We start from the raw sequence: 27984 nt of genomic DNA, 5'->3' as shown, positions 1-27984 counted from the left end.
TGGTTGCTTCTTGTATGTGCCCCGGCTGGGGAGCCTGCACCATAGCGTATCAGGATAACACTCTAACCAGCTGAGCTACCTGGCCAGGACCACCCCGACCTCTGGAGTCTGCAGCATCCCCTGTCATCTGTACCCCTACCTACACACCCTATTACTCCAAGGTCTAGAAGCAGAGCTGAGTGGCTCAATTTTTAGTAAAGGGCAACAAGGAGGCAACAAGGAGGACACGAGGAGAGGGAAAGAGGGCTCAGAGAGTCTGCCTTCCTGCGAAGATGAAAACTACAACCTGGGCTAGTCAGACACTGGCCTTCAGCAGGTGAGAGAGAGAGGAATGGGGAGAGAAAGAGAGGGAGAGAAACATCAATCAGGTGCCTCTCGCTCACCCCACTGGGAGCCTGGCCTGAAACCCAGGCATGTGGCCTGACCAAGGATTGAACCAGCAACCTTTTGGTTCACAGGCTGGCACTCAATCCACTGAGGCACTCCATCCAGGGCTGCTGAATGTCTTTCAGCAAGTTACTTTAACCATTTCCCAGACTCAGCTTTCTCACCTGAAACCTGGAAGTTACAGCACCTACTTCACCAAGCTGTGCTGAGAATCAAACATGTAGGCACCTCACGACCCTCGGAGGGTCAGTCTGATGTGACCTCACTGGGGCTGTCGTACTGCTAATACCCAGAACACAAACCACAGCTGAAGAGACTGGAGTTGGGGCAGCTCACAAACAGAGCAAGCTGCTTTAAGATGCCATATGTGCCTGTCCCCAGAAGTGACCGAATACAGGCTGGGGGCCCAGATATAGGAAAGGCTCCTACCTTGAGGGAAAGGTGGTTGGATTCTCTAGGTCTCTTTTAGGTCCATCCAGACCTAGGTTTTTAGCCCTGGCTGCATATTAGAATCACCTGGGGAATTTTTTAAAGATTTTATTTTTCATTTCTAGAGAGAGGGGAAGGGAGGGAGAGGGAGAGAAACAAAGATGTGTGAGGGAACATGAATTGGTTACCTCTCACATGCCCCCAACCAGAGACCTGGCCCACAACCCAGGCATGTACCCCAACCGGTAATCAAACCAGCAACCTTTTGGTTCTCGGGCTGGTGCTCAAACCACTGAGCACCTAGGTAATTTTTTAAAATCCTGATGCCCAGTCCTTCCCAGCCGCTTCTGGAATGGGGTCTAGCTATTTAAAGTCTTCACGAGCCCTGGCCAGTGTGGCTCAGTTGGCTGGTTGTTGCTCCACAAAGTGAAAGATCCCGGGTTCAATACCCAGAGCACATGACTAGGTTGCAGGTTTGGTCCCTGGTCCGGGTGGATACGAAGGGCAACAAATCAATATTTCTCACATCGATGTTTCTCTCTCCCTCTTTCTCCCTCCTTCCGTCTCAAAAATAAATAAATAAAAATAAGTCTTCATGGGACTCTGTGCAAAGAGGGTTGTGAACAAATTAAGTTAGACCAACTGGCCCATTTTACAGATGGAGCAGCTGAGCGGAAACAATCTGACATCACCAGGAGATGAGAGCCAGAGTTGGGACTGGGACCTGGGTCCCCTGGCCCCAGGTGTGGCATTCCTTCAGACCCAGGGGAAGCCCCTGGGGCTCTCCCAGCCTTTGCCCAGTGAGGAAAAGGGCTGGCAGCTACGACGCAGCTGAGCAGCAGGCAGGAGGAGACTATGTCTGTGACCCCAAATGTCTGGGCCCTCTCTGCCTTCCTCAGCTCTGCCCTCAGGACAAACAGCAGCAGAGGCTCCAGAGGCAGGACTCCTCCCCGCCAAGTAAGGGTCTCCTTGAGACTGAGGCAGACAGTGAGAACTGAGGGTCAAGAAGGACCACAAATGCAAACCCAACATGCACTGCACACCAGGCCCTGTGCGGGTGCTAGGAGGGGAAGACCCAGGCGCTGTGCTCAGAGTCCAGCATCCCAAGCCTCATCCCCGACCTCTGTCTTCTGAGAGCAGGCTGGAGTCCTTGTTTTGGAAATAATGTCACCTCTTCTCCTGCCATCCTGGGGGCAGGCTGGGGAGGGACCCTGAACATAAAATCTAAGGCCCAGAGTAGACACGTGGTTGGCGGAAGATCACACAGCCACTGGGTGGAAGGCTGGGCCCCAATCTGGGGGCTCCAGGGCATAGCCTCCCAGAACCAGGCATAAAGCAGTGGACGGATGCAGACCAGTGGACAGGAAGGCTGAGGAGGTGAGCAGAAATCAGCAGACTGGTGGGGAGACGGTCTGGGACTTCCTGGGCACCCACACTCTGACGGGCCGATGCAGACCGTCTGTGTACAGAGGTGCTGCTGGATGCCCCATTTCACCCCAATCAGCCCAAGAGGCCAGAGCCGGCGCATGAGCCAGAACAGCTGTACTCTGCCCCCATCCCTCTCCCAACACGCCCCAATGACCACATCTGCCCAGCAGAGCCCCTCCCCTCAGTTGCTTCCCAAGGCTGCGAAGCCACACAGGCGCCAACCCAGCACTGCCCAACCCCTCCTGATTTCAGGCCCTGGCTGCGTGCTGAGCCCAGCTCTCCACCTTCTCCCGGCTTTGTCCAGTGCTGGCACTACCCTGGAGACTCGGAGAGGTCAAAACAGCCCCCGGGCTCCTATCTCTGAGCTACCTCATCTCCTTTTAAATATCCATTAAAATCTCAGCAACGATTCACCTTGCAGTCTGGGACAGCGACTTGGATGTCTGTGCCAGACCTGAGACCTCTGCTTTTCCAAACCCAGAAAGTTCTATCCCAGGGTAAGGGTAGCCAGGATGACCCTCAAGCCAGGATGGGCCCTGCTTTGCAGAAGTGCCAGCCCCCAAGGCCTGAGTCGCTCTGGCTGGGGGTGCCAGGCCTGACTGGGGGCGGGGGGGGGGGGGGAATGGATGTGGTGAAAGGCCTGTGAACACCAGGAATTCTTTCCACAAGGGCAACTGGAAAAGCCATGCATCTCCGCTTCCCTTGGCGGCAAGGGCCACGGAGGGAGAATGTTTAATATAAAAACATCTGACAAAGTACCTTCAGGATATATTTTTTGCATCAAAGAGGGAGCTCTTGGCAACAGCCGCTTTACCCTGACAAGGAAACTTTCGAGCGCAGCTCCCAATTGTTACAGACGCCCAAGGAAAGCGAGCCAGCAGGGACAGGAGGAGGGCGAGCCACGGTGCCTGGCAGACAGATGGTTGTGATTAGGCTGGATGCAACCAAGCGCGTTTTCTGGAATTTCAGGTCTCCTGAGAAAACCTGCTGGTCCGAGTCCCCCCGCCCCACAACCCCATGATGCAGGCTGCCTGAAGTGTAGGGGCTGTCCACCTCCAGCTCAGAGTCAAATAGCCCAGGACAGGCGCAAGACCCCCTCAGCCCAACAGCCTTCTCTCAGAAGTCCACCCACCTGTCACCTCACTGGTCATTCATTTATTCATCCAGCAACCATCCGATGAGCACAGGTGCTGAGGCCTGGTGACAATTGTTCATACTGAACCTGGAGTACCCAGGAACACAGAAGACCCCAAGGAGCCAGAACTACAAGAGTCCTGTATCTTCCAGGGGACAGAGTTGGCACCATGCCAGACACTGGTGAACCTAAGAGGGACCGGACTGACTGGCTTCTGATCCCAGTTCTACTGATTCTAGGTGGGTGAGCTTAGGCAAGTTACTAACTTCTCTGAATTTCAGTTACTTCTCCTTTAACGTGGCTAATAAGAGTGGCTACTTCATAAGAGTTGTGTGGTGGATACCACCCATGAATGAATACGCGCACGGCACTTAGAGAGGGCCTGGCACAGAGCTGTGTTAGCTATGAGTCTTTAATATGTGTTATGATCTTTGTCGTTATCTTTGTATGTTCTCTCTCTGTGGATCTCTTTGTCCCAGGCAAGGAGTCATTTATTTATTCCACAATGACCTCTGGCCATGGGATAGGCCCTGTACTAAATGCCAGACAAGGTCCAGAGCCCCTTCAGGACCAAGTACATCCCCAAATTCCCTTGGCCCCAGTAACCTCAGTCCCTGTGTTCCAGCCCATTCCTCCAAATTCAAGATACCCCCTTGAATCTGGCTTCATCTCCCCCTACTGCCCCACCTCTCACACATTAACCTTCTAGCCACAAACGGAGCACACACGGTGCAGCTGCACACCTCCCTGCTCCTGTGCGAGCTGTTCCTTCTGTCCTACCAGCTGTCTGCACCCTGCTGTCTTCTCGGTGAACTACTAGTCACCCTACAAAACCCAACTCAGAATCACTTTCTTCTTGAAGCTTTCCCTGAAATGCCATTCCACGCCCAACAGAGTCCCACGCTTCTGCGCTGGTGCTGAACTGTGCCCACAGCCCCACGGCAAGTAACGCAGTCACTCCCCCTGCTTTGCTTGCTGTTCTAGACCATCAGCTCCTCCGGGGAAAGGTCCTGGCTTTCACTCTGTATACCTGACACTGGCATGGAGTAGGTTCTTGACAAATGTTCAATACACTGACTTGTCACCCTGAAGCCTACAGTCAGGAAACACATCGGCCCTGGGGTCCTATGTCAAAGACCCCACAGAATGTGAAAGTTGGTGATCTCTGGTGAGTCTGCCCCCCCTCTGGGCCTTGGACTCGTCGTCAGTCAAGGGTGCCCTCACTCCATCCCTCATGCTTTAGTGCTCTGAAATAGGGGGTGGGCAGAATCCAGGACACCACTCCCTCCCTCGACATGGTCTTATCCCAGGTCTTAGTTTTGCTTTGGGACAATGATGAGAAGCTAAGATGCTGTAGGCTGGAAGCGTCAGCTGTCCACACAACCCCTCAAGTCTCGAGAGCTGGCACCCTCTGCCTAGGAACACCCAAAATCAGTGACCCAATGGCCCCAATGTACAGCTGAGCAAACAGAGACTAGAGAGTGAGGAGTTCACCTGAGGTCACAGCAGGGTAAAGGGCAAAGCCAAGCCTGGAACCCACTCTGGCTTTGTGGTAAACCCCACATTGCTTCGTGACCAATCAGGTTGCCCAGAACCCCTCCACCACTGCCTGTTCCTCCCAAGACTACTGAAGTCACCTCTGCCACTCCTCTGTTCCAACTTCAAACAACCAGCCCCGGAAGAATGGGTGGGTCCCTTTGTGAAACACCTGGGAGGTTTTATGGAGGGAAGAAGGCTCTTTTTTTCTTCCTTTGGTTGGTCAAAGCTAAGAAATGCAAGGCCGAGGCTTGACATAAGTTCCAAATACTGCTGATTCGCTGGAGGTGAGTGCTTCTCCTCCTCCACCGGTATCGCAAGAGGAGGCAAGAGTCTGAGGCCATTTCTGAACTGGGAGCAGCAAGCTGGTCCTGGTCCAAGAGCTCAGTCCGTCCGGACACCTGTCCACTGCTCCTAGGCTGCAGCCTGACTTGGGAGACAGGTGGAGCGGGTGTGTGCCACACCCAAGGGCCAGCTCTGAACCCATGGGGGCTGGTCGAGGTTCACATCTGGTTATGTCGGGATACCAGATGCCCCAAACTCCAGATAAAATGTCCTTCTTGCCCTCCAAACCAAACAAAACCCTCTTTTTAGCTAAAACCTTAGCCCCTTGCCCGATCACTAGACATGCAGCGGCACCAGACCCGTGGGCAATGAGCTCTGTCGAGTGTCAGGGTCAAGCACTGCCATGGACAGCAATGTTGTCCAGGGGGTGGCCAGTGTGTGAAGCGTCACGGACCTGGACATTTACTTATGCACTCTGTGTCCTATAGTAAAAAGTTTTTAATAATTATTACCAGGCCCTGGTCTCCCCCTGCCTTATCTCCCACCAAGACCTGGTGCTTTGCTTCCCAACCCCTCTGGCCTCCGTTGGCTTCTCAGCATCAGGCTGTTTTCCCACTTCTGGGCCTTGCAGCTGCTATTTTTTGGACGTAGAATGTGTGTCTTTGGTAGACTCCTATTCATCCTGTAAAAATCCAATTTGGATATCACCTCTTCCCGGGAGTCTTCCGAGAACGTCTCCCCTCCAAGCTGAAAGTTGATCATTAATTCCTTCTTCCTCTGGACTGGCTCTTATACTACTTCACATTACTATTGTTTGCATCTTTATCTGTCTGTGAACACCCCGAGGGCAGAAATGATATTATTTTTATCTAGGTCTCCAGGCCCATAACTAGGAAACGGCACAGCTGGGACTTAAACCCAAGGTCCACTAGTACAGAGTCCATGCTCTTCAGCCCATGTTGCTAGATGTGCGCATCTGAGGAGGGCATGTTTGGGCCTTATAGAATCACGGAGCAGCAAGAGACAATACTGTCTCAACGTGCTTTTCTCCCAGCTGCTGCAGGCACCGAAGATGAACATCACACAGCACAGATCCCCAAAGGTGCCTGGTTCAGGGACCACTGCAAAGTGGTAGGTAAGTGGGCAGCATGAAGTCACCTAGGTCATGAACTGGCTCTACTTGCTTATGCTTGCTGTGTGGCCCTTGGCCACTCTTCTAACCTCTCTGAGCCTCTGTTCCCAAATCAGTCAATCTACAAAATGCAAGAATCCTAGAGAAGGGTCCATGCCCTCAAGGAACTTAGTCTGATTAGTGGAGGAAATCCAGCCGAGACCCCAACTCTCCACATAATCCTGTGTAGCTCCTTCTTTCCTCTTTAAAATGAGGGGCTTGCCCTCACTGACACAGCTCTCAGAAAACCAGCATGTTTCAAGGACTAAGAAACTGGTACATACACCCAAGGTCAGCAAAGGGGACAGCTCAGTCCCCATGACAGGCAGCTTGCAACATGGCTTGCATACAGTGGGTGCTTAATAAAGCACTTGAGCCCTGGCTAGGTAGCTCAGTTGGTTATGGCATCATCCCAGTGCACCAAGGTTGTGGGTTCAATCTCTGGTCAGGGCACATACAAGCAGCAACCAATGAATGCATAAATAAGTGGAACAACAAAACTGATGTGTCTTTCTGTCTCTCTTCCTTCCTCTCTCTCTAAATTCAATAAATAAAAATTTAAAAAAATAAAAACAATAAAGCACATGAACTGCTGTCCAATAGGCACTGGAATAGGAAACCGAGAGAAGTCACGGGTTCCTGAAGAAGCCTGCTCAGTGCTGCACCCCACCCCCCAGCGCAGAGTCCGGCAGGCCTGGCTCTGAAAGTAGCTCCACCCCTTCAAGTTCTCATTAAAGGACCCAGAGCTCACTCAGCACCCAGCACCAAGCCTGGCCTGGCTGCTCCTTGTCTCATAGAGCCCAAAGCTCCTCATGTCCTCCTCATTCTGTTCTTCTAGCCTAGAGTATCAGAGAGCTGCGAGAACCCTGCCTTCCTCCCTCAGCCCTCCCCCAGGATAGACATTCCCATGTAGCCCTTCACCCTGTAATTCTTTGAATTATGGCATATTCTGCCTTTAAATAACAAGAAGGGTTGTCTACCGACCACTTATACCTTAGTGCGAATTTAACTAGCTAATCTTCCTTTCCTCAGGAACTCAGTTGAGATAAAGGCAATAGGAAAGGGGTAGAGATGTTGCAGAGAGGAAGAGGATGGCCTCAGGGGGCTTTAGACAGTGGGGAAGAGGGGGTGCACCCCAGGCTCTGAGTGAGGAAGGGACCCAGAGGGTCAAAGCTCTAGGATCTAGGTCTGGTGGTGATGTAGAGGTTAGATGAAAGTGCTGTCAACCACTCAGCAGGAAGCTGAAGCAAGACAGTCCCATTTGCCTGCCCTGTGCCGTGCCCTGCCCTGCCCACCCTCAACTGATGCATTCTTGACTACCGGGCTGTGACTAAGCTTCAAAATTCCCACCATCCCTTCTAAAGTGGACAGCAACGTGAAACGGAGACCTTGGACTGGATAAAAATAGCCTCAGACCGGGTGCTGGGATTGCCATTGTGCAAGTCGAACAAGGGCGGTCTCCGTCCTGGGGCTGCACAAGACAGTGGGAAGGCGCAGGCTCTCGAGACAGAGGGAGGTGAGGGGGCTGGGGCAGTGCCGACAGCTGGCTGGAATGGTTTCTGGATGGTCTGCAGGGTTTGCTGGGTGGTGACAGGGATGAACAGAGAGCCCGGGGCCACCAGCCAGCCCCTCACCCCTATCCTTGGTACTTAAATTGGGACTGGCTGCCTCCAGGCTCCTTTTTCATTTTTCAATCCTAATCCAAGGACATTTTCTTTCCAGTGCTTTCAGAGAGAGAAAAGGAAAGGGAGAGAGAAACATCAATTGGTTGCCTTCTCGTCCGCACCCTGACTGGGGATCAAACCTGCAACCTGGGTATCTGCCCTGACCAGGAATTGAACCCTCAACCTTTTGGTCTACCGAATAACCTATTCACCAACCAACTGAGCCACACTGGCCAGGGCCCAAGACTCCTTTTGATCACTGTACACTGCTCCCCTGGGTGTGCCCCCCCAGTAGGGGGTGGGAGCCCTTGCTGTGGAATGCCAGGCAGGGCCCTCAGGTTGGAGAGCTGGGCAGCCACACTGCTCAGGCTCCCATCACCTGCCTGCCACTTGCAATTTGTGACTTTGGGCAGCTGGCACAGCAATGAGCCTCAGTTTCCTCACCTATAAAATAGGGAGAATCACATCTGTGTCCCTGGGTATGACAGAGTCAACGAGCTGGAGAATGACCAGCGCTTAGCAAAGTGCCAATAACTGCCAACTGTTGTCATCCCCAGCAGCATTATTATCTGTCCTTGAACATAAGATGCCCTGCCCTGGCTCCACACGTTCTGCCCCTCACCTTCCTGACCTCGCCTCCCACCCTGCCCTTGGGCAGCACCCTGCATTCCGCCTTTGCAGGATGACTCCTGCCTGCATCATCCACAGAGATAGTCACCCCTCTGGGCCTTTCCCCTACCCTACAGGGCCTGCCTCCCTGAGCCTATTCTCCAGGATGATGGCCACCGCAGCTGCAAGTCTGTGAGCTCCTGGGGGCAGGGACAGTGCCGCCCTGTCCATCCACAGACTCTCACAGGACAAGTACACTAAAAGAGCCTGGAGCAGGAGGAGACATGTATTGTCCCTAGAAAGCGACTGAACCACCACAGTGGGGAATGCCACTGGCCTGCCTACTGGGACCACTAGAACTCAGACACAAGCCCACCACACCCCATTCAATCTCCCCTCCACAGGAAATCCCAAACTTCTTCCCCAGTTTCTTTAGCCTCTTAGAATTCCAAAGCCACTGGATGCCAAATTTTCTCATGAGAACCACACAGTATTGGTCAGTCCACAGTAGAGAGCAGTAGGGGCCTTCTCAGTGGCCAGGACCAAAGACTGCTCTGGGATAACAGTAGGAATCCCAAACAGTGGGCAACCCAAAGGCAGCCAAACTCAATGGCCCCAAGGTCTCCAGAGACCTTCCAGCCTCCAGTGGGGGGCTCTCTCTTGGGAACCAGATAAGGGAGGGGTCTCCAGCAGATGGTCTAGAGTCTGCTCCTTCCAGCCTGAGTCACACACCTGGCTCATTCTGGGATGACGGAGATCAAAAGACTGCTTATAAACACAATGTGAAACTGTAAGGCACCTCTGCACACTGGAGTTTCCATCATTAACAATGGGGAAAAGGGGATGTCAAAAAATCACCCATCTATCGAAACACTGCCAATGTGAGCCATCTAAACTGAACACACTCTGAGGGTTGGCAGGAACACAGAATCATGCATTCAGACATACTTTTAATCCTCTTCAAAATCATATATGGCTTCCATCCCTACAGTCACAGAGGAAAAAGAAAGGATTAAAATGTTAACTCCTTGTGTTTATTTAGTTAAGTCTTTCAGGGGAAGGCACTATAACCAGGTAGGGCCAACAGGCAAAGAAAACAAAGTGGCTCAATGAGAGGGACCACCAGAAACCAGAAGGTAAGTAGGCTCCAGAAGCCCGAGGTCCCAGGACCAGCTGTGCTGTAAGCCCCACTAACGTGGCCCTGCCAAGTCACTTCCTGTTCCAGCTTCTAGTTTCTCTATCTTTCAAATTTCTCTTTCCTTTAGAGAATTTTCTTTCTCTTTTTTTAAAAAGATATTATTTATTTACTTTTAGAGGTGAAGAGAGGGAGAAAGAGGGGGAGAGAAACAGCGACTGGGATGCCCTGACCAGGAATCAAACTAGCAACCTTTCGCTTTGCAGGATGATGATCAACCAACTGAGCCACGCCAGTCAGGGCTAGTTTCTCTAGCTTTGAAACAGATGTACCATCTTTTGCCATGTATAATGCATTCCCATGTATAATGCACACCCATGTTTTTTGGCCCAAACTTTCAGGAAAAAGATCTTTCGTTTTAATTTTTTAATTCAATTTTTGTTTATTTATATTTAGAAGCAAAACCAATGATCATATTCCAGGGTATTATTTTGCATACAGATATCATTATTGCTTTCTAGAGTTATACTTTTAATGCATATGCATAAGTAAAAGAATTAAAAACATTAAAAATGTATAAGCATAAATAAAAGAATCCGAAACATATATAGATACGTAATTAGTACTACCCATGTATAATGTATATCCTTATTTTTTCCCTCAAAAATTTGGGCAAAAAAGTGCATATTATCCATGGCAAAATACAGTGGTCATGTGACCTCCCATGGCCGTGATGGACCAGAGAGTGGAGGGAAGGCTCTGCAGAGGAGGAATGAATGACCAGGCAGCCCTGAGAAGCCAGCTTTGTGTAGTCATGGGGAGAACACGGCAGGAATGACAGCCAGGACTTTGTGCAGGACAAGTTTATCAGAGGTACACTCAGCCCTTGCAGACAAATGGGAGGCAGAACAGTGGAATACAGTGACAGATAGCTCTGCTACTATGTGCTGCCAGCCAAGTTCCTTTACTGCCGTACTGAAGTAAAGGGACCCAAGCACAGGCCATGGCCCAACATAAACACTAGATAGCTCTGGTCACTGTTGTCGCTATCCCAGCATAGGCGCAGGACACAGGAAAGACAGCTCAGATGCAGACAGAGGTCTTTAGGCCGAGACCCAGCCATGCCCACTTGGGAAGCAGCTCCAGACCACAGGGCTGCCTGTCACACCATGTAGCACAGGGCCAGGCTACAAGGCCCAGCTACCCTCACAGGGTACCACCTCCACGTTCCCAAAGGGCCCCACAGATCTTGGCATCCAAGTCCCTCCTGGCCCTCTATGCCCCCCGGGTCACCACCAACTTCTTATTTCTTAAGGAAAGCTTGATTTAGGTATTTCTGGAATGTCCCCGCAGCCAACTCCGTTGCAATGGGTGGGAGCTCCAAACCAGCATTCTCTCTGCATGCTAGCCCAGCGTCCACTGCTCAAGGGAAGTCAGGGCCTCTAGCAAACTCCCTGCTTACCAGATCCTCTTGAAAACTTGTTGCACCCGCTCTTGGTGCAACAAGTTCCCTCTCTTTTGACCATAGGTCTTTCCTCAGATCAGGGACAGGAGAAACCCATGAAGAGAAACATATATTAACACATCCATTTGCTGCCTCTCAGCAGCTGGGGGAAGAAGATCCCTTGCTAAAATGAGAGATGAAGAGTTGTGCTGGGCTTCCTCATTTCCATGCGACAAGGTAGAGACAACTCACTAAAACATGGATTGGCAGGCGCTTTAAGTTGTTATCTTCAGGTCCCATTCATACCGACTGTTCTGTGCTTAAACCCCAGAACACAGAGATGAAGACATGAGCGGTCTTCACATCCCAAATGTGGGAGGAAAGGGGGAAGAAAAGTGGGGACATCAAAAAGACCTCCATCGAGCACCACTCCCACCTGTCCCCATCTGTAACGTTCAACACAACAGCAACATGCAAAGAAAAAAAATGCCGACCTGAGAATTCACCCGGAGCAGTGATGAGGGAGTTGGTGGCCTCCGTTTCAGTGTAAGACAATGTGGAATCAGATAGATCTGTGGGAGGAAAGAGAAAGAGAACTTAGCCGGCTGTGGGGCACGCCTCCCTCTTCTGCTTTCTCATGCATCTGCGTGCACATGTGTGCATGCAACAGCTTGCAAAGGGCAGCAAGCAGGTCCCTCCCAACTTTCTGATGCCACTCTGTAACCCTGTCCCATGATTGTACGAGACCAGGCCAGCCACCCTGGAACTCTTCTGGAAAATGCTGACTGCTGCAGCTCTGGCACCTGAAAAAGTTTCAATCGCTTTGACCACAGAAATAACCCAAGTTCAGGGGACTGAGCAAGTAGCAACTTGGAGCCTCCTTGGTTAAGGTTAAATTAAGCCCCTAAACAATTCATAGCTGGCTGCTGTACTTAATTACAACCATTAAAATTCTTGAAGTTGTTCCTTCTTGCTTCCTTCCTTCCTTCCTTCCTTCCTCTCACTGGAGCTGAGGAAACTCTGTTTTAACAAGTTACCAGCCATCCTCACTCTGTCCCGCTACACCCCTCTAATTAAGGGCTCAAGCGTTTGCTCAAAGATTAACTTTTTTTCTCTCTCTCTCCCCTCCTCCACTCCTTAACATCCAAACCTGCTCACAGAGCAATTTTCAATGCCTGGACTTTTTTTTTTTTTTTAAGGCAGTCTTTTTAAGTAGTTTTAAGTACTTCATATGGCATGCATTATTTGTTTTGCCCTGTCTGCAGTGCAGTTAGATGGGGAAAGGAAAATCTTTTGCACGTTTTTTCTTGGACACTGACTTGCTAGCTTGACAAGCCGATGCCTTCTGGGGCAGGCAGACTTGGAAAATTTTTCCTGGGCCTGTGCCTCCTGCTACCAGCCATTGGGTGTTGTCCCTGCTGAGGGACAGGCCTGTCCAGGAGTCGGGAGACATGTTCCGTGAGGCCTGCTGCACCTTCATCATCATCTCTCCCAGCACAGCCCAGGTCTGGCTCAGCTGGTCCCACCTGGCTCAGGAGAGGCACCCCAAGCTGGGGATTCCTAGGGCAAAAACCGTTAGCTGTTAGCCTAGGCCCTCACTGGCCAGGATTCCACTCGATCCTGCAGGATTATTTTTTTCCTTTTACCACATGGCTTGGAGAGTAGGAAGATGAGACCATTAACCAGTTTGGCCTCTTTTTTCTTTTCGTTTCCCACTTGCCAGATGCTGACTGGGTGTTCTGGGTTTTATTTTGTTTTTTGGTCTCATGTGATCACAGAGGCTTAGAAGTGAGCTGACTTTTTGTTTATGAAAAAGCAACAATGCAAGGAAAAGAAAATAATACAAAAAAAAGTAACTCAGACTATTTATCAGGGCATGAAAAAGTTATCTGCTGGTAAAATGTGTTGGGAGGAAAATAAGGACAGATGGAAAATCTCTTTTACAAAAATCTCAATGCCTCAGGGGGACCTTCTTAAGATCATTGCTTTTTTAATACCGAATGTTCCCAAAGTATTCAGTACCCCAAGTTTTGCTGCCACTTCTTGTTTGAAGAAGCACCGTCACAGGCTGAACCTACTTCTTGGTGAACCACTGTGGAGCCAACAAAGATAGACAGCTTTGTAAGGCTCCCAGGAGTGGGAACAGCAGGCAGCTTCCACCTTTCACAGCTGTTGCAGTTAAGTCCCTGCAGCGCACTCTCCAAACCCTCACGTCTGGTGCTTCTAGGGAGGCCCTCGAAGTCTGAAGCATCTTCTGGACGTTGAAGAAAAAGAACACTCCCCACTTTCATCATGCTGCTCAAACCCCAAGGAGGGACCCCAGCTAGAAGTTGGAGCCCCAGATTCAAGTCCCTAGCCAGCAAAACCAGGGGTCATCACTTTTTTTCTGCAAAGGGCCCAATATTAAGCATTTTCAGCCTTGCAGGCCATACAGTCTCTGCTGCAACTATTCAGCTTTGCCGCTGTAGTGTGGAAGTGGCCACAGACAGTACAGAAACAGGTGAGTGTGGCTATGTTCCAGCAGAACTTTATTACGAACACTGAAATTTGAATTTCATGTAATTTTCACATGTCATGAAATAGTATTCTTCTTTCGACGTTTTAAAAAACCATCTAAGCAAGTAAAAACCATTCCTAGCTCCCAGATGATACAAAACCAGATGGTAGGCTGTTGTTTGCAGACCCCTGAGCTATGTGACCACCAGCAAGTGTCACTTCCTCCCTCTAGGCCTCACTTGTCCCATTTGTAAAATAACCAGGACACCTGTTGACTTCCAAATGGTCACTCTACAGGGCTAAGTGGTGTCGGATTTTTGCTGCTTTATCACAGGCTGACCCACAATTCCTTAGGGCAATGATCCTTGACTTTCAAACTGAGGTATTACTTTGCTAAGAACATTTGAGGGTTATTTTTCCCCCTCTAATGGAACTAGAGACTGTCTAAATGACCAGTGCAATTATGTTGACTGAGGAAATGCTGAGACAAGCCTGTGAGGGGAGAATGGGGAACCAGGAGGCTGAATGGGGGGCTGCTCTGGGTTTCCACCTCAGCCCTGCTATGCATTAGCTGGGCGGCCCACCCTATGTCTGACTCCCTCTCTATGAAGTGACAGAGTCCAACCAGATGACCTCTCCAGTTCTCCAGGGAACTAAATAAAGACCCTCCATCGATGAGATGACCATATGTCCGGGAAAATAATGAAGAAGTTGCTATCATTAAGCCATTGACTCACATGCCATCCTGGGACAGGCCCTGTCCTCCTAAGCTGAGGAGGTCAAACTCCTGGAGGGGCCTGGTGGGCACTTCTGACTCCACAGGAGGGCCTGGAAGGGAAGCTGGACTGGATGCCTGAGAGCTGACAACACTTAGGAGGGACCTCCCAGATGATGCTGACACACAGTACTGGGAAGAGAACTTTACCAAAACAAAACAAAACCCACTTTTTGTGGTCACTTGATGGAATGTGTTAGCATCACTGCCACGCCATCTGACTTTTAAAGCTTAAGTCCCACGGGAACTGCATGGGTCACAAAGCCACTCTCTCTCCTGGTACTCAAAGCTAAACTACCTTCCCCACTGCCAGGATTCTCCGTCGGACAAAGCAAGATGGCCAGGAAACCAAGCCTTCTCTGCGTCTCACACCACACACACTGACTGCAGAATGCAAGCGGCTCACCTAGCCCCAAGGTTTACAGAACACACGCCCCACCTCTGAATGGAACCTGTCTGAAATGACATAACCACCTTGCCTAAGCACCACGCCAGGGGCTTTATGTAGCAATACGCATGCTTTCTAAATGTTCCAATTACTGCTGGTCCTGCCCAGGTAAATTTCTTGGTTTAACAAGGGAAAAAACCTACAGCTCCTCTCAATAGTGGCTTCTTGCTCAGCGTATCTGTCATAATAACAATTGGTACACATGAAAGAAGAACAATCTAAGACCGGGGGAGGGAGAGAAAGGAGAAGAAACAAATACCAACCCACCTCCAACTAGATGCTTAAGTTAAAACCCATTCATCTCCCACAGGCCCATGTTTAAAGGTCACAGAGAGGTTAACGATGAGCTGAGGAATTCCAAGATGTAAATAGCCCTCTGGAGAGGCTGAGTCTGCTTTGGCCCAACTGAGGTGTGTTTGTAAAACTTCACCCCATTTCAAAGGCAACCAGACCAGCTTTCTCTCTCCCCTCCAGCCCTTCAGCAGTGAGGCAGAAAGGGAGCCAGGATGGACACACCTCCCCAGGGGTCGGAAGGAGGGCACACTTACCCAGTGGCTTGTACTCTTCACGAGGAGACAGCCGAGAGTAGGGGGGTGGCGGTGATTCTGGAAGACAGGAGACAGCACATCACTGCCAGGGCAGGAGCGTTCCCACCTGGGGGTTCTTCTACATGCTTTTGATTACTGATTTCCTCCAATGATAAACCCAGCTCACAGGAAACCCTCCTGCTCTCCCATCACCTCTGCTGCCCAAATCCACTAGAATGTCACTGCCCAACAGTAAGGCCACAGGCGAGGGGTCCAGACCTTGGGTCAGTCCCTGCTCCGCCACCTTCGGCTGTGTGACCTCGGGCAAGTTACTTCAATTCTCAGAGCTGTTTCCTCAGTTCTAAAATGGTGACAATAATCATATAGACCCCTCAGGTTTTTGAGGAGGGTGAAAGAAGATAAACGTATATAAAATGCCTAGAGTTCTTGGTACTGTGGAAAAATACCTCCACAAACAGTAACTATTATTATTGTAACAAGAGAAACTGCAGGGCAAAGTCAGAGTCAGGGTTGCTTGATGGAATAACAGACACTTAGGCCTTGGCTGGTGTGGCTCAGTGGATTGAGCACCTGCCCACAGACCCGAGGGTTGCGGATTTGATTCCCAGTCAGGGCACATGCCTGGGTTGCAGGGTCCCTGCTATGGGTGTGAAAGAGTCAACTGATGATGTATCTCCCTCACATAGATGTTTCTTTCCCTCTCTTACTCCTTCCTGTCCCCTCTCTCTAAAAATAAGTAAATAATATCTTACATACAAACAAACAAAAAGAATAATAGATGCTCAGGTAAATCTGATTTTTGGAAATACTCGAGTATGGCATAAGCTTTGGTATAAGTATGTCCCTTGCAATAGTTGGAACATAATTATACTAGAAAGGTATGTGTTGTTTACCTGCAATTCCAACTTCCTGGACATTCTATATTTTTATTTGCTAAAGCTGGCCACTCTCATCAGGACTAAGTGTGAGTGCAGAGGCTCAGCCATAGAAGCTCGCTTCCAAACAAGCTGCATTAGAACTAGCATTCTTCGGGAGAGCAGGCGTGTAAGACTGGTTAGGACCAGAGGAGCCAAACCCAACTCCCTAGTCGGGAGACCTCACACCAGCCACGGTGAGCCCTCAGCCTCAGCGCCCGGCTCTGCAAAGAGAAAGGGTGGGACACAAGCTCCCTATGGCCTTCCAGCTCAGACCCTCTGTGACTCCTTATTGTCTACGGTATTTTTCTTTTGGTTTCCTTTCATTTGCTTAAAATACTCCTCCTTAAAAACATATACTTTGTCTTCAGAAGAATTCCTTAGCCTCTTGCTTTAGGGGAAGTAACAATTTGCTAAACTAAGTAACAATTTGCATGAATGAAATGACCCTTCATTTTCTCTAAATGAAACTAAACACCATCAAATCGCAAAATAAAACAAACCCTCAGTGGTAGTAAAGTGGTAATAACTATTATTAGGCAGGTATCAGTAATGACACAAGGGGTAATAAGTGTTTTTCGCAATTATAAGGCGCAATTAGCTGCAGGAGCATTTGTTTGCTCCGCACACCCTATGCAGCTTCAGCTCTTCCAGCCAGAAATTATTTCGACAAAGTGAAGGCACTGTGGTCTAGAAACAGGGAATCTTTTGTGGACAGAATTTAGGGAGAAGGAAAAGTTAATAATGGAGTAGCTACTGGGAGAGAAGCAAACATTTGCAGAAAGCCTGCGCTGTGTCTCTCTCCATGCCAGGCATTTTCAATTTTATTTGTTGTATTTTACCCTATTGAATCTTAGGTACAGAGTGGTTAATTATGCTCATTGGGCACTTGTTCTTATTTCATCCTTTCTCAAAGACAAAATGGTCAACAGAGTTCCAATTTTGCAGATGAGAAAACTGACTTGCCCAGCTGACTCACCCTGCCAATCATGAGAGAACTAGGATGTGAGCCCAGGCCTGACTCTCCTCTCCCCCGCAACGAGACAGGTAATCAAAGGCACCCCATTTCCACCCCTTCGTCCCGGCTGAGTCACCTTATCTGCACAGAAAGTTCTCAGTAAGCATGTGTGGACAAAGATGAGGACAGTGGTCAAGTTGGGGGCAGCAGTGGGCAAAGGGGTGGATTAAGACGACCGAAGGGCCAAAGGGGTGATCCATGGGAGACCTAAACAGGACTCAAGAAGGGGAGCTACTTGCCTTCAGTAAGAGTCACCTTATCCACAGGTCCTCAGTACTTACTTGGAGAGGCTAGAGACCAGACTTGAATGAGGACCAGTTCCTCAGGACAAGAATCAAAACACAGGTAGGGCTCAAGTTCCACAGGGAAGGAGAATTGAGGCCGGTGCTCCCACTGTACAAAGAAGGCTGAGGTGTGGGCAATGAGAGGACTCCTCCAGGGCCACACAGGGAAGCTGGTTACACAGCCAGAAGCCAGGTCTACTGACCCCCAGCTTCATGCCCTTCCACTACCCCACTAACTTATCAGAAGGACCGCAATGACTGTTAGGGTTCCTCTGGCAAAAATCTGACTGGCTGAGGCCCAGGCCACCCAAGGAGGGAGGCTGGGAACATCTGCCCCTCCCCCGCCCAGATCTGTCCCCCAAACTGAAACTTAAGAGCAATGGGCAGCGGTTGGAGTCAAGCCACTGTCATCAACACCAGCATCTCTTCCAGGGACCACCTGGGCCTTGAATTGTGACACCTACCACCCATGGCCACCCCTGAGCTAGCAGAGTTCTAATGACATGAACGAGACAGAAAGCAAATGTACGAACTTGAAATGTCAGGCACACCAGCAAACAGGGGACTGCAAAGCTCTCTGGAGAGACCCCCATCTGCTCCAGCAAAACAGTGTGCACAGAGCAGTTTAACAACTGTGGGCACTGGAAGCTAATCACTAACTTCATACGAGGCAAGTAAAACAGTAAAAAGGCCTCTAGACTTCATCCCCAATGGAGGGATTTAGAATGTCAGAGGTTTGTGTAACTCAGCTTCTTGGAGTTTACCCAACCCAATTCTTCTTTTAACTGATCAGGCAACTGAGACCCAGCGAGGTATAGGACCATCCCAAGGCCACACAGAAAGGTAGGAAGGAGAAGTTACTGTATTTCAACTAAACAAAGGAGGAGGTCAGTTGGAAACCGATAGCAAGTTACTGTACCTTTCTTGAAAGATTGAGTTATCATTCACATACTCTTTAAGGTTTACTCTTCTGAGGTATACAAGTTAGTGGTTTTCAGTATATCCAGAGTTGTGAGACCAACACCTAATTATAGAACATTTTCATCACCTCAAAATAAACCCTGTCCCCATCAGTAGTCAGCCCCTATTCCCCCAAACCCTAGGCAATCGCAAATCTACTTTCTCTCTATGGATGTGCCTACTCCAGATCCATAGAGATCCATTTGACACCTCACACAAATGGATTTATACACTGTACGGCCTTCTGGCTTATACATCGTGTCTGGCTTCTTTCACTTAGCATAGTGTTTTCAAGGTTCACCTATGTGGTAACATGAATTAGAATGGCACTGTGTTTATGGCTGAATGATATTCCATTGTATGGATCTAACACATTTTGTTTATCCATTCATCAGCTAATGGACATTTGGGTCGTGTCCACTTTTGGTCTAGTAGGAATAATGCTGGTCTAAACAATACTGGGTGACCTTAAACTGGCACCTCCACTCCACTCCCACACGTCCAGGGAGTAGATCCAAGAGGATGGAGCTCCAGGATATTAAATCAGGTGAGCAAGGTGGACACTCAGGTGAGACACATGGTGTGACAAACAAAAGGTCAGATAAGAAGGTGTGAGCTGCTTCCAGGTCCTCTGTTCACTCCCTTCTTAGAAGTTCTCAGTGCTTACAAAAGTTGTGTTGATTTAAAGTAATAACTTTTAGAGTCCTGCAGGCCCCTATGAAAGAAATTTGCATGGGGGAGGGAAAGAAAGAATAGGAAAGAGGGAAAAGAAGAGAGGAAGAGAGGGAGAGGGATCAGAAGAAAATTCCAGCCCTTTCAGACATCCAGCCTCAAGCATCAACTTTTGCAATCTCCTCCAACTCCTCCAGCAGTGAGAGAGCAGTCAGCCAGGGGCCCTGTGTACCAGAGGCTAATGCTCAGCTCAGCTGAGCCCAGAATGCCTCTGGTTAGCCCCCAGAGGGTACCTGCCTTTTGGTATCTATCTAACTCTAAAACCAGAAGAGTTCACAGCTTGTCTCAGTAGCTGGTAAAGTATCAGTTTGGGACACTACCTTCCACCCCATCCTTGCAGCCCAGCATTCTCGCTTAGGAAAGGCTCCACTGGATTCCCCCAGGGCCAACCAGTTTCCACCCTACCAAGGAGTGGCTGTGGGTGGGGAGGTGGCCTCCCAGTGCCTGTCCCAGGAAGCTTTAGGCTGAACCCCAACCCCCAGGGTGGGAAACACAAAAAAGGAGCTCCTGGCACTTTAAGGCCGGCTGAGCCTAATTGCCCAGATTCCCCAGGCAGCCAGATAAACAGCTCGGCCGGCTGGCGCCAGCAAGAGGCAAACTGCACATTATCACCCCTTCCTCACCTCCAAGGAGGAGCTCAGAGGAGCTTGGAGGAGCAGAGCAAGGCAGGCCAGAGGGGCGGGGCGGGGGCTTGGAAGCCCAACTTGAAATTGATCTGATTTCAAAGGGATAATGCCAGTCCAAATAAAAGGAAAACTTTCTAGCCCATTCTAATTCCTATAGTCCTGGCCTGGGAAACCCTGTGTTTTCCTAGGCGGCCTCCTACAGTCGTTTAGAAGTTCTCTCTCTCACTCTGTCTCTCTTTCCTGGCGCAATTTGGATAATAGTAATTTACTGAATATAATTACAGAAAAAAAAAGCGGTTGAAGCAAAGAGCAGATTTATTCCAAGTTAATGGATACTTTCAGGAGAAGGAGCTCTATAAACACAGGTTAGAACTGTGATTAAAGTATTCTCCACATTTCCGTCCACATAGGCACCAAGCTCAGTGAACTGGCTTTTCCCGGGACTGAGAGACACACAAAAGGGAGGGAACGCTAGGGGCCTGACTCCCACGGGGTGGGGGTAGGGGTGGTGGAGGTGGAGACAGATTGGACAGAGGGAGAAACCCACTTTCTGAGGTAAGAGTGGGGGAGAGGGAGGGCTAGGGAGGTAGGCCTGTGGTCACCTGAAATCTACCCATTAGACCTTAGGGACTGTCTGCCCTGACCACTTTACAGATGGGAAAAGAGCCTCAAAGAGGGAGCTGGCCTCACTGCCCTGAAGCATGGTATGGATAGAGCAGGGATTTGCTCTGAGCAGCAAGGATCTGCAATGCCCAGAAGGGGCCTCCGGTCACTGGGGGTCCCTGTGGGGCTCAGGGGCACTGAGGTGACTGGTGCCAGGTGGCTGTCCCTCAGTCAGCCTGCTGGGTGTTCCAGTCTACTCTGAGCTATCTGTCTGCCTGCCTGCCGGTCTGCCCCAGCCCTCTCCCCTAGAGCCCTGGAAGGAGCAGTCTCCTTATCAGGACGCGCACGACTGAGCTCCAGCTATGCACCCGCCCAGCTCTGGGAGCCAGACTGGCGGCCAGCCGGTGGGGGGTGGGGTGAGCAGAAAAGGGCTCCCCATTCTCAGTCACAGTCTCCTCAGCCCATGCCATCAGGCAGCGGAATGAAGCAAGAGGGTCTACCTGACTCATACTGGAAACTCTTCCCAGGCCATCAGTCCTCCCCAGAGCCCCCAGGATGGCTAGAAAGAGGGGACCCTTGGGCTGAAGAGGAAGGAGAGTAGATACAGCCCCTGCAACAGTGCCTCCTTCTGGGAGCACGAAGGGAGTCAAGTGCTAATCCTTAGTCTAGAATCAGATATGGAGAATGTTCCTAGAGCCACCCCCACTGACCAGCAGAGAGACTAAGAGGGCAGGTTACTCATCCAAGGTCAAGTTGTATTACTGCCCAAACAGAGCCTAGGACCAAGTCTGTGGTTAAGCACCATCCCGCTGCAGTCTGTCCTCAACTTGTACCTACCCAGGCCCACCAAACTCAAACCAACATCCAAGATGACTTCTGATCCAAGGAAGAGGGACAACCCATCCATGCTTGGCAAGGGTGTATCCTGTCTGTTGTCTCCAACGTTTTCACTCCCCCACTTCCCACCACATACCTGGGCTTGCCTGGCTCTTTGACTTTCAGCTGGGTCTTCCCTCCTCCTCGACACCCACCACCCCTTGCCCACCCTCCAAGGCCCTCCAGGTTAGAGCTATGGAGCTACCGGAGGTGACCCTGTACACACCTAACCCACAGCACTCTGATAGTTCACAGCCCCTGACCTGGCCCTTCTTCCCCTAACCCCCATCTCCCCTGGAAGATTGTATTTCTTGAAGACAGGGATCCTACTCATATTTCCACTCTCTCTGCTACTGCGTCCAGCATGGTGCCTGGCACAGAGTAAGTGCTCAACAAATATATGCTGGCAGGCAGACATGATGACAGAAAAAGTACCTGCCAGGGCTTTCTAAAATAGCAGAGTGGGACACACCAATGATCTCCCACCAAACAATAATGACCAGTGATGGGGCAACCACAGAGAGGTCCTGTGCCCCAGAGACAGAGAGGAGACCAGGTAGCAGAAGGGAGGAAGCCATTTCCAGGGGACGCTGTCAGGAACAGAAAACTGCAGGCCGCAGATCAGGGACTGCCAAAAGCTCCTGAATCAGGCTTGGAGTGACCAACCATGAGGGCAGCCAGATGAGTGCCACCTTTCCCCACCAACCCCCATCAGTGAACCATGACAGAAGCACCTACTTTTTCCTTCCCCCTCCAGCCACTACCCCCACGTACACTCATAGGCCCACTTCCCCCTCACCTCCTTCACATTGCGAGTCAGAAGACCTGTGATCTGACCCTCTATGGACCCTTAGGATGAGCGCTGACTACTGTCTCCAGAGGGACCAGAAAGGAGAAACTCAGAGTCCTCCAACACCCAACAGTCTATAGCTCTCTGACATGTACACCCCAATAGAACCCCCAATGACACCTAAGGCATATACATCCCAAAGACACTACAGGTTAAAATGTGTGTTCCTGCAAGTTCCTGGCCCCAACTGTCCTCACCTCTGCTCCAGCACCCAGGGCATCCTCAGGTAAACTGGGCTGGGGGTGGGGTGTGTGCATGAAGTCCCAGGTAGAAAACAAAGACAGGGAGTAGTTCTCAGATATAATAAAATACCTGGCTTCCTCACCTACTCATAGATGCTCCCAGGACCCTCAACTGGACACAAAAGCTGGCCACAGAATTGAAAATGATAGTGGAAAACCCTGGCATTTGACACCCAAGGGATGCTGGGACCGATCAGGTCAAAAGGGGGGTACCCACTTTGAGAGGAGTTGCCCTGCAAAAGCTTTGCTCCAAAGTATACAAAAGAGCAAGTGAGGAAATTTACACACTTCGACTCTAAGCATGAATTGTCTACACCCTATTTCACAACGTATATCTACACTTGGATATAGAAAACTACAGCGTAAGTATAGGCACATGCTGGCAAATACTACAGGCCTGAGCACAGAGTGGGGGGAAATTAGGGGGTAGGGGGTCTCAGTGTTTGGCTTCTCCTAGTCCTACCCGCCCCCCTATGAAGTTGGAGCCTACATTCCACCCCTGAAGCTGCACAGAGAAAACTTCACGATGTACCCTTTTAAGTTTGCCGGTGCCTTGATGAAGTTACCATTTGATGTGTGCGCCCAGATCCCCACTCCCCAGCAAGGCCAGGGTGAGGCACCTTCACTGGAGCTCCCACGCTTCAGGGGTACCCGCGGGAGCACCACAGCTCTGCCCGCCCGAGGTGTCCGGGATAAAAAGGCCACACAAGGAAACTGGAAGGGGGCCCAGAGCCCGCCCCCACAAGCCCGGCGCGGCCCGCTCACCTGGCCCGCAGAGCCGGCTGAAGTGGTAGGGGTTACAACACACAGTGGGGCCGTCGGCGGCGGCGGCGAAGCTGTGGCAGCCGCACAGGGGCTTCAGCTCCACGGCGTGCTGCAGGTCAGGCCAGCGGAAGAGGCGGCCGAGCAGCAGCTGCGGCGGCGCGGGCTGGCCGCCCAGGCGGAGGTCGGCGCGCGGCACCAACACGCACCCTCCCGGCACGCCGCCGCGGGACTCCACCGCTTCCAGCAGAGTGTCCAGCGAGCGCTCCTTGAGCCTCTTCAGGAGCGAGTACGTGACCGTCTTGAGTTCCTGCTCCAGCAGCAGCAGCCGCGAACGGGCTTCGCGACTCCGCCCTCCGTCCACCGGCTCCAGGATCGCTCCGGCCAGGGGGTCGCCGGCGTCCCGGGGCGCGCCCGCAACGTCCCGCTCCGAGAACAGACAGCAAGTCACCGTCTCGCAGTCACTTTCGGGCAGCCAGCCCGGGCTCCGGCTCCGCCGCGTCCAGCGGGGAACCTCCAGCGCCGGCCCCCGGCTCCGACATGGGCCTCGGGGGGGCCCCCTGCGCGTCGGCGCCTCGCTGCGCCCTGGGCGCCTGTCCCGCCGTGTCCCGGAGCCGCCGCGGGGCTTACCGGGCAGACTTCCGAGCGGCCGCAGCCTCCCGCCTTCTCGTGCCCGCGGGGCTGGCTCAGCTGGGTTGCCCAAGCTCCCATCCTCGTCGCCGCCACCGCTGCCGCCGCCTTCCTCCCGGTCGGGGACCACACGACCTTCGCCAAAGTCGCCGCACCAGACCCGAGCGTTTGGACCTGAACATACGATATCCTTTGGCGCCGGGGGTGGGGGGAGGCGGTCTCCGGTTACCGGGGGTCCGTTCCCTCAGCGAGGCGCCGGCTGCGCGGGCCGCAGCCCCACATGAAGTCCGCCGCCGGGCGCCGTGCAGACCGCGCACAGCCTGTCGTCGAAGGGGCGCCGCAGGGCTGCAACATGAGGGAGCTCGCGAGAGATGGGCCAGCGGGGAACACGCGCACGCCGAGCCGCAGTCTGAGCCCGGCCAGCGGCTACATTGACCCGGCGGCCGGGCTGCTCAGCAACTCCAGCCCCGGCGCTTGAGGGGAACCGCGGGCCAGCGCGCCACCAGAAAGTCCCCGCATGGGCTAGCGAGCCTTCAAAAGTTGCGCGGCTGGTCCATGAGCACAAAGCGCTCGCGTCGAACCCCCCAAATGTGTCTGGAAAACCCGCCTGTAAAACCCAAGCTCTAACTACATGGGCTTTCCTGCAGGATCCAAATGCAGCTTGTTGATACCCTCAGCTTCCTTCTTATTCCCTGCAAAAAGAGAAAAGAAAAAAAAGGAAGAAAAAGAAACCCCAAACAAAACCAAATCCCTGGAATTGCATGCACGAAACGCCAACTCGTCTCAGGTCCTAGGCGCTAGATGCACTTGGAGCGAGGTTCTCCCGAACGCGGGTGTCAACACAAGAGTGGAAACTGTAAAAATCCCAAAAGAGCTGCTTGGGAATCCTTAATTAAAATGCAATCCACCGAGGCGAGGTCGCAGCCATCCCCACAGTGCGCTCGGACGCCCGGGGCGCCGCGCTGCAGAGGTCGCCCCCCCCTCCCCCCTCCACAAAAAGTGCCTCCCGTGGCCCCGCGATCCCGGCGAAGTCTGGCGAGGCAGCGCGCCGGGCAGCTCTTTCTCTCGACTCGGCTCCCTCGCTCGCTCCCCCGCTCGGCGCTCTCTCTCTTTTTGTTCTCTCAAACGCACACTGAGGGCCCCCGGAGGAGCGCCGTGGAGTCATTGGCTGCCTCCCATCATATGCAGTCTAGACACTTTGGCGGCTCCGCGGCGCTGATTGTTGCGCAAACAGGTTTCAAGTTTCTTAACTCTTAAAGGAGAACACGTCCCATTGCAGGGCCCGCGGCTACGAGGGGCCGGCTCCTGGGGCGGGCCGAGCCCTGGCCCCCGCCCCACGCTCGCCCAGGCACCCCCGCCCCAAGCTGACTGACTGCGCCCACACCCCGCTCTCGGGCTCGCGATGCGCGGCGAGCACGGATGAGAGAGAGCACACTCGCGCGCACACACAAACAACACACGGTTACAAAAACCACGGGTGGGTGGCGCGAGGGCTCCACGAACCTACTGAGACTAGGACGCAAACGGGGCGCTTTGCCTCTCTCTCTGGCCTGAGCACAAACTTACACACACACACATTGCACTTTAAACTTGATGCAAACCCCCATCCCAGGAAAGGCTAATAAAATGGGTGTGCGTGTGAGCTTTCCTGGCTTGCGTCTCTTGGGATCAAGGCGGGGGGGGGGGGGCGGTTTGTTAGGGCAGCGGGATCTCGGTGATGGCCCGAGGTCTCCACATCCTCTGTCGGGGTCGCTCTACTGGGCCCAACGGGGACCGTGGGACACTTCTCACACAGGGGCTCCACGTTTGCCCGAGGTGGGGAGTAGCTGACGGTGGGGTAGAGACGGGACTGTCTCCTGCTCTGCAGCTCTCGCTCGCCGCAGCCCAGCCTCGGAGCCAGGCGGGCCGCCAGCGATCTTGGGCCCCCTCAAGGCTGACGCTTCCTCCTCCCCCTTCTCCAATTCACTCTCTGCTCCACGGAGAGGGATGCGGGTAGAACTCGTGATTTCTCTGAGACATTTCACCACTGAAATAAGGGTGGGATTCCGCAGAGTCAGGGGACGAACTGGGGGGCGCGGCAGCAGAAGCGGGACGCCCGGCGCGGGAAGGGTTAAGGCCGCTCCAGGCCCTGGAGCCGGCGCGGCGGGGTACCTCCTCGGGCGCGCTCGCTCGTCCGTGGGTGGCAAAAGTTCAAGCTAGTAAAGTACGGATTGGTCCCGCGCGGAGGGAAAAAAGGCCGGTCCCCCCTCCCCCCCCGGGCGCGGCGCCGATTGGCCCGGCCGTGGGGCGGGCACCGCCCTCTCTCCGTCGCGCGGCGGCACCGCCCCCGGCACGGCGCCCCGCCCCTTTCCGGGCAGCAGACGAAGCTCAGCCCCACATTGAATGAAAGAAATTCCGCTACTCCCATTGGCCCGAGGCTGGACGCCTTTCTCCCGCAGGGCTCTAGCTTGGGGGTCTCCCTTCCGCGTGCCCACGTTTAGGGCTGGCCTTGTGAGTACGCTGCGGAGCGAGTCCCCCGCGGGACGTCTGTGAGTACACTGGAGCAAGGGCGGTATTTGCAGGAAGGGCCTCAGAACCGCTTGGTGAGCTTTACCTGGAGCCAGGTACTGTTCACGCCGCGTTCCCTAGAGAGGCAGCTGCTCTCCGGTATGGAGCACCAGGCTGAGAGGCTTCCCCACTTTTATCCCCTACTGCTTTGGCCAAATCAAAAATAGTTGCCTTGGCTTCAGTTTCTTGTTTGAAAATGAGGATGCCCTGGCTTGGTAGCTCAGTTGGTTAGAGCTTCATCCTGATGCCTCAAGGTTGGGTTAGATCCCGGATCAGGGCACACGCAAGAATCTAACAATAAATGCATCAGTGGGTGGAGCGGCAGGTCGATATTTCTTTCTCCCTCTCTCTCTCTCCCTGTAATCAATAATTTTTTTAAATTACTTAAAAAATGGGGATGGCGCCTGCCTTGAGTTCTTCACAGAACTATATAGATCCTAGGAGATAGTGCATTTTAAGTGCACAAATCACAAATGAGCAGCAGGATGAATTTTAAGAAGTGAACATGATACCTGTGTAACCAGTACCCAGAAGACAACGTGACTGGCACCCCAGAAGTCCCTTTCAGTTACTTCTTGCCCTCAGGGGAATTACTGTGTCTTAAAACACAAGGAGAAACTCAATGTAATATATTTTTTATCAGGGTATTTGCTGGTTTGGCCATGGATTACAATAATAACTAATGGTATTGAGTAACTACTATGGGCAAGGCAATGTTCAGAGCATTACAAAGATTTTAGTCATTTAATTCTCACAACGACCCTGATGAGGTACTGTTATCTCTGTTTCACAGATGAAGAAACTGGGGCACAGGAACTTGTCCTTTCAATTTGCCATTGAAATGAAAATAGTGTTGAGAGTGCTAAATACTAAAACTAGTATGGCTGCTCACCCCCAACAGCTACAAAGTGGTGCGTGGAGCCCTGGCCAGTGGTGGCTCAGTTGTTTGGGCACTACCCCACAACGTGAAAGGTCATGGGTTGGATTCCCAGTCAAGGCACATGCCTGGCTTGCAGGCACAGTCCCCAGTTAGGATGCTATGAGAGACAACCAATCCATGTTTCTCACTAAGAAAGAAGAGAAAGAGAGAAGAGAGAAAGAGAAGAAAGAAAAGAAAAAAGAAAAGTGGTGTGGGGATCAGAGCACACCCTTCAGGGCAGTGATTTTCAAAATGTTGGTCCTTTAGGCCTGCTGAATCGAAGTGTTTTGGGGTAAGGGCTGGGACTCCACATAACACAACTTTGGGGGAGGTATGGTTATTACCACCAGTTTACAGATTAGGACACTGAGGCACAAGACATTCAGGAACTTGCACAAGCTTGTAATTAGTGGCTGAGGTGAAATCTGAATGGAGCCAGTTTGAGGGAGGGATATGTGTGACAGAAAGCAAAGGGAAAGGGACAGCAGACAGGAAAGGGGGTGATCAGCTGCCACAAATGTTCATCACCTA

The 27984-nt window shown here is 51.9% G+C and overlaps 1 protein-coding gene across 1 annotated transcript in view; it reads right to left on the bottom strand.

Annotated features, from left to right (window-relative positions):
• The window catches only part of SMAD6 (SMAD family member 6), a 76768-nt gene extending 51488 nt beyond the window's left edge, over positions 1-25280 (bottom strand). Inside the window, 7 exon segments of the mRNA XM_028507711.2 lie at positions 11718-11795; positions 15491-15547; positions 23361-23845; positions 23847-23911; positions 23913-24017; positions 24019-24123; positions 24125-25280. Of these exon segments, the coding sequence (XP_028363512.1) occupies positions 11718-11795; positions 15491-15547; positions 23361-23845; positions 23847-23911; positions 23913-24017; positions 24019-24123; positions 24125-24169 (940 nt within the window). The 5' untranslated portion in view covers positions 24170-25280.
• Positions 25281-27984: the final 2704 nt, after the last annotated feature.

This window comes from Phyllostomus discolor, chromosome 1, assembly GCF_004126475.2.
Source record: "Phyllostomus discolor isolate MPI-MPIP mPhyDis1 chromosome 1, mPhyDis1.pri.v3, whole genome shotgun sequence".
NCBI lineage: Eukaryota > Metazoa > Chordata > Mammalia > Chiroptera > Phyllostomidae > Phyllostomus > Phyllostomus discolor.
The sequence above is the reverse complement of the archived record's forward strand: the minus strand, read 5'-3'. Positions and strand labels throughout refer to the sequence as shown.